This window comes from Pyricularia oryzae, chromosome 4 (genome assembly GCF_000002495.2).
Source record: "Pyricularia oryzae 70-15 chromosome 4, whole genome shotgun sequence".
Classification (NCBI taxonomy): Eukaryota; Fungi; Ascomycota; class Sordariomycetes; order Magnaporthales; family Pyriculariaceae; genus Pyricularia; species Pyricularia oryzae.
In genome coordinates, this window is record NC_017851.1 from 1 (window position 1) to 10,658 (window position 10,658).

The window sequence follows — 10,658 nt, forward strand, 5'->3', positions numbered from 1 at the left end:
CCTAACCCTAACCCTAACCCTAACCCTAACCCTAACCCTAACCCTAACCCTAACCCTAACCCTAACCCTAACCCTAACCCTAACCCTAACCCTAACCCTAACCCTAACCCTAACCCTAACCCTAACCCTAACCCTAACCCTAACCCTTTTTTTAACCCTATTACCAACAACTGTTTAAAACTTGCCATCAAACCAATATTACCCTGCCTTCAACTCTTATTCTTCCCTTTTCCACATCTTTTTAAACTTCACAACCGCCCTACACATTTCGTTACTTTCCAACCCACCCCATCGAACCTTTCGACCCATCCATTCTAATTATTATTTTATATTATCCCCCATTCCACCCCCTTTTCCCTTATTTGTTTTTTTAACCATTTATCCGCTTTATCCCCTAACACCGCCCACAATATAAACGTTATCTCCACTAATACACCCTCATATTACCAATTTTTGTTTTTTATTTTTCCATATGTTCCCGTCTGTTTTATTTCCTCGAACTTGTTGCATATCAATTATGGTATTTTATAATCAAAACATCCCAAATATGTTTCCCACCGCATTGTTTGTTTTACTTTTTTAACTTTTAATAATGTTTTTTTTGCCCATTTGCAATTGGCCATTATATATTTTCAAACAACCTCGTTTCCTTTTTTATTCGTTTTATATTATTTATAACCGGATGCCCATTTTTTTATTTTTTTAATTGCACCACCTGTCCGACTTTTTTGTTTTGCCGCTCCCGCTTTTGCCATCCGTGCATTTTTCGCTCCCCGCGCTGCCGGTAAAACTTTGCCTCCTCCTCGTTTTTCCCGTTTTTCTTTTTGTTATATTTTTTATTTGCGCCTTTATTTTTATTATTTCCTCCGCCTTTTTTTATTTTTATCCGTTTTTTTATTTGTTGTTTTTATTTATATCGCCAATTTTGTCCATCCGCCTCGTTTTCATATATTTATAATATGCTTTCTTTTTTTTTCGCATTTCTCCCTTTTTATACGCCCATTTATTTTTTTGTTTAATATTATCCGTATGCATTCCGTCGTTTTTATAAATTTTTATATTATTTTTTTCCATTTTTTATTACCCCGTTTATTTCGCCGCTCCGTTTATATTATAATTTTTTCGTTTATTTGTCCGTTTTGTTTTTTTTATCCGCTTTTTTATATATAATTTTGCAACCGCCGCACTGTTTTTATATGTATAACTATTCGGATTTTCGGCGCGTTAACCCCCAATTTTAATGCGTTTATTGCCGTAAATACCTGTTATTTGCTTTTCTGTAACTGCCGTATAATTTTCCGTCTTTTTGCGCTTATTTCCACGTTTTGGTGGTAATTTAACGCCCCCAATCGTTTTCCGTAATTTGTCGTTTTTTGCACCGTGTTGCAATATATAATAATTTTATTTCTTTTCTCATGTTTTTTCTTTATTTTTTTTGCCAATTATATTACCACCTCGTTTTTTTTATTTTTTAAATTAAATTTTAATATTCCGTATCCGACGTTTTTACGTTATGTCGCCGTTCGGAACTAATATATTCCCAACCTGGGCAATTTTACCAACCGCCCAAATTCCGTTTCGTTTGTCGCCCGTAACGTCGCCATTAAATATACCATTTGCGTCTCCAATTTAATTACCCTTTATAACTCTAACACCCGCGCCCGTTAATTTCCCCTTATCCCCAAATCCAACACCACGTAACATTCGTTTATTATAATTCGTTTTAACCGTTTTATTGCCCGTTACCCGTTAATAAAATGCCCAAAATTCTTTTTTACCGCCAATTTTACCGTTATTAACATTACCAACGTCTATTTATACGGCCGCTCCGACGCCCATTCCACGAAATTGATCCCCAATTCGTCGCATTTGTTTTTAATATTATTGCGCAACGACATTAACGGTATTATTATTATCGTTATTTTTTCGGCCGAATATGCCGCCGGAAATATAAATAATATATTTTTGCCGCCACTCGTACCTACTACCATTATTACCGGGCTGGTTTTCTGTATAATTATTTATAACGCCGGGTTTTACACTCCGCAAAACTCCGTTTTTTCGTCCAATATTTGCTTTAATTGCAATTTTAAACCAATACGCCGTTTTATCCGCCAACGTCTTTTTTCTTTTTCCGTGCTTTATTTCGTCAAATCCGTAAACCGTATCGGGTTTTTAACCATGCTATTTCCTTCCTTCCACTTTTTTTTAACCATTAAATTAAATATATAAAACGCGTGCCATTTGCGGCTGGTTTTTTGGAATATAATTGGCCGCGCTTCGCGCCCACGGATTATTTTAACTCTCTTTTTACCTTTGCCGCCCTGCTCGATTGGTTACGCGCTTCGCGCCCGGGCCTTATAACGCCATTTTTTACAATTTTATTTTTAACGTTTTTTTATATTTTACTTTTTTATAAAATAATTCATACCTTTCCTTTTTTATTTTTTCGTTTATTTTTTTGCGTTATATATAACCGGACTTATTGCAACTTTAATACTTCTAACATTTTATTTCTAATAATTTTAACCGCTTTTACGCTTAATTTCCTTAATAATTAACCCCTATTTAACCGTTTTTATATATAACCATTAAACGGTTTATATTACCGTAATTGCGCTATTTTATATTTTCTTTTCTTTTGGTTATATTTGGTTTATATTCCATCCATATAACATTTATTTTATATACGTATTATTAAATATTATTTTCTACCTATTTTATGTTTTATTATCTTTTCACACCACATATTAAAAAATATTCTTTTTGGATTATTTTATATTTCTCTTTTATTTTGTCATATTTCAACATTTTCCTTACTGGTATAATACTTGTTTGTAATTTGCTTTTATATTTTAACTCCTTTTGCTTTCCAATTTGACCGCATTTCATTTCGCCCAATTATAATTTATAACAACTTCAAATTTATTTTTCCATATGTTTTTTAATCCCCTCAACTTTTTTCTATTATTTGATTTATTATATTTTCCCCTTTATTTCAATTTCAACTTTTCTGCACTATTTTCGTTATACTTCCACTATTTTAATCCCAACGCATCTTATATAACCCTCACCCTCCCGCCTCCATATAACCCTAACCTTCCGGCCTCAACGCCGCCGAACATGGGACGCTCCGCGTTTTTTTAAACCACAATCACTTTTAACCCTAACCTTCCGGCCTCCACGCCGCCGGACATGGGCGCTCCGCGCCATTAAACGGGTTACGGGGACGCTTTGCATTTTTTTAACCACAACCACTTCTAACCCTAACCTTCCCGGCCCTTTACCCTTATAATCACTATTTTTCGTCTTTCTGCGCTTTTAAAACATATTTATCATTTTAATATTCGTGTTTGCTAATTTTATATTCACGGCCCTGGACCAACTTCAATTTTAATTTTATTTGCCTTTTTTGCTAATTACTTTTATTTTATCTGCGTTTATTTTATTTATATATATCCATTTACAAATTGTTAATACTTACGCATTTAAATCCCACCGCCCTCCATCTCCCTGCTCCAAATTTCAACTAACTTAATCGAAAAAACAATATACACAACTCGTTCGTTTCCATCCTTCCCCATTTAACCCGCTTTCCCATCCGTTTCCACGCCTCCCTCCCTTCGAATTTTCCATCCCAATGCCTATCCCCCATCCTCGTTTTCATTTCCTCCCGGAACAACTCCGGCGCCTGGTCTTGAAATCCTGCAACCACCTCAAACAACACCCTTTCTTTGTCGCAATCCGCCCCCGTTCGCAACCGGAACTGTCCCTCGTCCCCTGCCACCTCTACCCACCGTCCGCAATACGCTTGCGGTACCATACATTTGCCGCAACCCCCGAACCTTTCCATCCCCGCCGTGACCAACCTTTGGATTTCTCCTGCCCTCGCCTCAATCCTCGTACGAATTTCCGTTTGCTCCTCCTTGCGCGGGCAATCTTCCACCCCGTGCCTAAACCCCCCGTCGTACGTCAACCGGCAACTTACGCACGATTCGGCCCAACTCTCCAAATACCTCCCCAACCACCACTCCTGCCTTTGCTGCTCCCTTCGCCGGCCTTGCTCCGATTCCGCCAACGCCGCATTGCTATCCTCCATCACCGCGAACTCTTTATCCCCCGACCCCCACTCTTGCTCGACCGCGCCCAACCCGCGCGCCTGGCACACGTCGCATACCTCCTCCCCTGGCCCTGCGCAACTGGCCCTGTCCGTCTGCCCGTCCATTACCTCGTTTAACACCGACCGCCGACATGCATCCCCGCAAATGTATTCCACCATTTCCACCTCCAACCCCGTATTTCCCACGCCACCTTCGCCCGCCCGCAACACTATAATCGCCTCGCTTTTTTGCCCGTCCCGTCCCGCCCGCCCGCTTTCCTGCGCGTAATCCCGCAACCGCCGCGGCGCCCCCGCGTATATCACCGCCCTAACGTCGGGTACGTCCAAACCCACCCCTAATGCGTTCGTCGCCGCAATCACCCCCCCTTCGCGCATCCATGCCTGTATAATCATCTTTTTCCCATTTTCGTCTGCCACCCCGGCGTGGTATATCGGGCAACCCAACGATTCCCCGATCGTTTCCGTCCGTTTAATTGTCCCCCCGTAAACAATCATCCGTATGTCGTCGCCGTATCGTAATTGTGCCTCTCCTACCGCCTCTTCCACCGCCTCCTCTATTGCTTGCTGCTTGCCTCCGACTTTCTTCGTATAACGTTGGGCTCCACATCTCCGACCCCCCTAAAGTCCGGCCCCTAAAAATATCTACTCAGCCACATCAACCCTTTGTTTTATTTTATAAATATCTAGACGAATTTTTTACTTTAGAACTTGATTTTTGAAGATTCTTGCTCCAAACTTTCCAATGAAACAGTACACTGAAAATCAGCTTCTTGCTGCCATTTCTGACATAAGAAATGGCAAATCAGTTCACAAAACCTCGCAAAAATGGGGTATTCCTCGGAGTACCCTTCACGATCGTTTAAAGGGGGCCCAGTCAATTCAACAAGCGAAAAGATTTTGTCAAAGGCTTTCACAGGAGCAGGAAACCTATTTGGCAGATTGGGTACTTGCGCAGGCCGCGTTAGGCCTTCCGCCAACGCATCAAGAACTACGCTATTTTGCGGAACGAATTCTTCAGGCCGCCGGAGAAAGAAAAAGCCTTGGGAAACATTGGGTTAGCCGTTTTATAGCCCGATATCCAATTTTGAAAACCCAAAGACCCCGGCGAATAGAAAATGCCCGGGTTAATGGGGCTACAACCGAGGTAATTAAATCTTGGTGGTCCTATTTGAAAAATCCCGTTGTCGATACTATAAAACCGGCCAACCGTTGGAATATGGACGAAACAGGTATAATGGAAGGCAAAGGATCTAATGGCCTGGTGTTAGGGCGTAATAAAATCCGGCCATTACAGCGAAAAGAGCCTGGAACGCGGGGTTGGACGAGCATAATCGAATGTGTATCAGCTACGGGGGCTGTTATACCTCCCCTCGTTATATTTAAGGGGAAAAACGTACAGCAACAATGGTTTCCAGCTGATTTAAGTCCTTTCGATACCTGGCAATTTCATGCAACCGAAAACGGGTGGACAAATAATGAAACAGGTATCGAATGGTTAAAAAAGGTGTTTATTCCGTATACCCAACCTTTAACCCCTGAAAAGCGGTTATTAGTTCTGGATGGCCATGGATCACATATAACGGACGAATTTATGCTTCTTTGCTTGCAAAACAATATTCAACTCCTATATTTACCCCCTCATTCGTCACACGTTCTTCAACCGTTGGATTTATCGGTTTTTGGGCCGTTAAAGGAAGCTTATCGACGTCACCTGGGATTTGTAAACCAGTTTTGCTGTTCAACGGTTGTTGGGAAACGAAACTTTCTACTTTGCTATCGAAAAGCCAGATTAAAAGCATTTATAGCAAAAACCATTCAATCTGGTTGGCGTACGACGGGGTTATGGCCGGTGAACTTGGCAAAACCACTTTTAAACCCTTTTTTGTTAGAAAATAGCAACGCCAACGTCGAAAAAGGTAAAAATAACGGCTTCCAAAGGGATAAAACACCTGAAAGCCCAACCCAAAAAATTAACGACCAGTCTTTACTTATTTGGAAAACCCCTAAAACGACCCGAGATATTCGACTTCAACTACAGGAAATTTCCCGGTCCGAAAAAAGTAACGCCACTTCACGGCTTTTGTTTGCAAAAGTCCAAAAAAGCTTCGAAACCAAGGATATCTTATTGGCTGAAGCTCAGCAAAAAATCAGTTTGTTAAACGCAAAATTGGAGGCGGTACGGCCGGTCAAAAGGAAAAGGGTAATTCCGGATCCCAACGAGCTTTTGGTCAGCAAAAAAAACGTTTATGAAGCACAGGAAAATAATAGGGACTGTTTAGAAGCTTTGAACGATGGAGAAGAGGTTAGCGAACCGGGAGAGCCTGACAATGATTGTATTATTGTGCGTTGATAGTTTTACATTTAAATCGGTTTATAAAAGGGGTATTTCGTCGTTACATTTTTCAAGGGGGCCGGACTTTAGGGGGGTCGGAAATGTGGAGCCCAACGTTACCTGACCCTATATTCGATATTATGCCGTAATGTCGACACCCGGTATATTGTGACCATATTCCCCTGGAACCCCATCGCCTGGTGGAATGCCTCCTCGTCGCGCGGTGATAACGTGGCCGTCAAACACACCACTTGCACCCCCCACCCCGCGATCGTCCGACCTAACAACCCCAACTGCGGTCGAAACTCCGACCCGGCGTCCAAAACCATGTGGCACTCGTCGACAACAACTCGGTCCAACTGCTGCCGCACCCGCAACCGGTTGACGAAATCCCGGAACATTTTGGTGCTCGCCGACTCGGGCGTTACAAACACGATCGCCGCCGCCCTGTTCGCGCCCCTCGACGTCCACACGTGCGCCTCGATCCCGCTTTCCCGGCACCGCCGCCACAAATCCTCTCGCAACGCCACCAATGGCACCACGACGATTGTCGTTCCTGTTATGCCCGTGCAAAATGCCGGCAACATAAACGACAAACTCTTGCCTCCTCCCGTGCCCGTAATTTGTACGATCGGCGTCAACCCCTTAAAAATCGACCTGACCACCTGCTCCTGGCATCCCCTGAACTCCGCCCCCTCTCCCATCATCCGCTGCAACGCCCCGTGGATGTCTACAACCCGCATTCTCTTGAACCGCCTCGCCCGCGCCTCCTCTGCGCTGTCGCTCCACGGGTCCCTCTTCCGTTTGGTTCCTGCCGCCTCCACGTCCGTAAACCCTTTATCCCCAAACCCCAAAAACCGATGCCATTGCGTGCTCGCCATCCGGAACTTCTGCCGCATATTCGCCGTCCCGAACACGTTGCGCCGCATTTCCAATCCATAAATCATCCCTCGCGTCCTCGCCCCGTGCCCCGTCTGCGCTGCCAACACGTCCGTTGCGCTTGCTTCGCGCTCCTGCCCGTCGTCCTCGTCGTCGTCCTCGCTAAACCCTTCCACCTTGAACGCACCCTCCAAATATCGGTTGCTGATCGCCACCACGATGTTGCGCCACGAAATGATATCGACCGCCGGACCCATAAACCGCTGCGTGTGCTGCTGCAACCGCCGCCTTATCCGGTCCGACTGCCATACCCCGTGCGCTTTGGCCGTGTGCACGATCGGTCCCTGCTCTTTAATGGCGTCCCTGACCCTGGTGCTTCTCGCGCCCTCCGCCTCGTTCTCGTCCTCGTCCTCGTCCTCGTCCTCGTCCCAATCGTCCTCCTTATCCTCGTCCTCGCTCTCTTCTGCCTTGCTAAACATCACCTTGTTCGCCCATAAAAACGCGCTTGCCTCGTCCCCTCCCTCCACCACCCCTTGAACCTGCTGCCAAAACGGTAACACCAACCACATATACCACATTAATAATAATCCCACCTCCCGCGGCACGAACCGGCTGACTGCCTTGGCCCTTTCCGTCGTCCGGATATTCTTATGGTACAACACCACAAAACTTATCAACCCGTTGTCCACGAAAATGTTTCGCGTCCCCCCACCGCCCGTATTCCACATCCGCAACCCGATAATCTCCGTCCCGCGTGCCGGCTGCCCGCCCGTAATGTGCATTAACAACAATATCTGCTCGCGGAACCGCTCCACCGACCGCTCGTACCGCCGCACTTGCTCGCCGCTGAACGGGGACGCTTCTGTACCTGCCCACGCCCGCTTCAACTCGATTTGCTGCGATATTTTGCCCATTAACCACGTTTTTCCGTCGACCGGCCACTCGTTACGCTCGTCCCGCAAAAACAAATACCCGTACGCCTCGTCGCTCTGGTCGTCGTGTAACCCCGCCCAATTAATCGCCGGAAATTGCTCGTGGTCCTGTCCCTCCGGCATTATTAACAACTCCGCCATAACCTCCCGCGCTTCCGCCACCATCCCGTGCACCATGTCGACCAACTGGCCCATGCCGAACTGGATTTTCCGGTACGTGATGGTGTCCCCCTTCCACGACACGAACCCCTCCGCCACCGTCGTGTTGCGGATCGCCATCCCGTACGCCTTGCGGTCGTATATCCACCCCATCGGCGACGATCGCCCCTGCGTGGTCGGCCGTACCATAAACCGCATTACCTTCTCGTGCGCCCGCCTGTCCATGCCCACGCATTGCTCGTTTGCCTCTTCTGCTTCCAACCCCTGCGCCTCCAACCGCTCCATTTCCTCGTCGTCTTCATACTTGATCTGGCTCGCCAACAATATCCGCGTCATCTTTATCACCGCCGAATATTTGGGCGTGTAATTCAACGGGCTCGCCCATCCTGCCATCGGTAACAACCCCATGACCGCTAACCCGCTAATCACTGCGTTCTCGTAACCCGTCCGCAATAATATCTGGTCCATTAACCCGACGACCGCGTCGACGCACAACCGATCCAACCGCTCCTCTTGTTCTTTCGTCGGCCTCCGCGTCTCTGCCAACTCTGCCGCCGCGTTTTCGAACGCGTCCCACCATTCCCCCTGCTGCAACGTCAACCGGTACGCCGGCCGCTCCTCGTCCTCCATCGCCTGGCTGCGGTGCATATAACAAATTACCTGCCGCATCACCTCGGTGTATTTTTTCCACGTTTCGGCTTCCATTTTGGCACTGAACCGCTTGTCGCTCCGCTTGTCGCCATCCTTCCGGTTAATCGTCTTTAACACGATGTCGTCGACCTCCCCCTGCAAAATCATCCTCTGCCCCTGCCGTGCTGCCCGGTGGAAACTTTGCCACATGGCCTCCAACGTCCGCTCCTTTTCTTTGATTGGGTCGATTAACGCCATTATTTTCATGCGGCTGAACCCGCGCAAATGCCGCGACCAACCCACCTCCTGGACCCACAAATTCGGCTCCAACTTCTCGTTGGCCATTTCGACCCTGTCGTGGTAAATCCTTTCCATCGCACACATCTTTTCCTGGCCCAATTTGACTGCCTTGCTGATAATGTCGTCGATTGTCGCCACGGCTCGTACCGGCGGGTCATCCGTCGTGGCCCGCGGCCGTTCGACCTCGAACCAACTGCTTGCTTGCCGGTTCTTAAAAAACCGCTGTAATCGCACGCCCGTACGCCACGGCAACTGTGCCGCGACTTGCTTCCCTCCTCTGGTCCGCGGGTTTTGCCATGCATGTTTGGATCTGTAATGGTCGCGCATACTATTCTCTTGCCGGCAAACCCACCCGCATTCCGCGCATCCAAAACCGTCCCGTTGTGCCGGCCGCAACAACGGAATCTCTGGGCACGTCGGCGGGGGGAACGCGAACTCGCGCAATGCGTTATGGTCCTGGTAAATATTCGGCAACTGGCCGACTGCTGCTGCAATCTTTCTTGCTTGGTCTGGCCGCATCTTATGGCTGGTACCGCGTAAATGCGGCTCGACCTCGGTTGCTGCGTTGGCAAACTGGCATTGGGTACAAATTACCACCTTATATTTGCTTACCCAAACGTACGGTCGAATGTCTGCCATTCTGTCGTTGTGTTGGTTCGGTTGGCATTAATATTGATCAAATGCTGGACTCGTCTTCTGTTGGACTCGTCTTCACCTTTTGTTACCGCGACCCTGCGTTTCGATTTTTTTAATGGGCCCTGCTACGCTGCATGTAACCTTGACGCGTCCGTCGCCCTCGTCGTTTGAAACGTTTTGGGTTGGCCTGCTATACCCTAACCCGTCCTTCATCCTCGTCGTTGCCCTGACCTGCGATACCCTAACCCGTCCGTCCTCGTCGTTGCCCTGGCCTGCGATACCCTAACCCGTCCGTCCTCGTCGTTGCCCTGGCCTGCTGTACCCTAACCCGTCCTTCATCCTCGTCGTTGCCCTGACCTGCGATACCCTAACCCGTCCGTCCTCGTCGTTGCCCTGGCCTGCTGTACCCTAACCCGTCCTTCATCCTCGTCGTTGCCTGCTGTACCCTAACCCGTCCTTCATCCTCGCCGTCTGTTGCGTTGGCCTGCTCGTAACCCTGACTCGTCCACCCCCAATCCGTCACCCCATTAATATTAATAATACAATCTTAAACCACGTACAACTCCCGCATTTCTGCTCCAAATCAATCGTCCTTTTGCTTGATTGTGCATGGCGCCTGAATCTATCGCTGGTTCAAATTTTGAAGCGATACGATCAAAAAAAGTCAATG

At 47.2% G+C, this 10,658-nt stretch overlaps 3 protein-coding genes across 3 annotated transcripts; all 3 read right to left on the reverse strand.

Annotated features, from left to right (window-relative positions):
- Positions 1-1,811: 1,811 nt before the first annotated feature.
- On the reverse strand, positions 1,812-2,509 carry MGG_16995 (uncharacterized protein; the record flags this gene model as incomplete). The annotated part of the gene is made up of 4 exons (XM_003715832.1): positions 1,812-2,009; positions 2,315-2,357; positions 2,432-2,436; positions 2,501-2,509. 4 exons carry the CDS (start codon positions 2,507-2,509, stop codon positions 1,812-1,814), a joined length of 255 nt encoding a protein of 84 aa, XP_003715880.1.
- Positions 2,510-3,529: 1,020 nt separating this feature from the next.
- MGG_16996 (uncharacterized protein) lies at positions 3,530-4,513 on the reverse strand (the record flags this gene model as incomplete). Its single annotated transcript, XM_003715833.1, has 1 exon — positions 3,530-4,513. One exon carries the CDS (start codon positions 4,511-4,513, stop codon positions 3,530-3,532), a length of 984 nt encoding a protein of 327 aa, XP_003715881.1.
- Positions 4,514-6,485: 1,972 nt separating this feature from the next.
- On the reverse strand, positions 6,486-10,416 carry MGG_16997 (uncharacterized protein). Its single transcript, XM_003715834.1, has 2 exons — positions 10,346-10,416; positions 6,486-10,219 (listed from the first exon to the last, which is right to left on the reverse strand). The coding sequence occupies exon 2, from the start codon at positions 9,989-9,991 to the stop codon at positions 6,569-6,571; it is 3,423 nt and encodes a 1,140-aa protein (XP_003715882.1). The 5' UTR covers positions 9,992-10,219; positions 10,346-10,416; the 3' UTR covers positions 6,486-6,568.
- Positions 10,417-10,658: the final 242 nt, after the last annotated feature.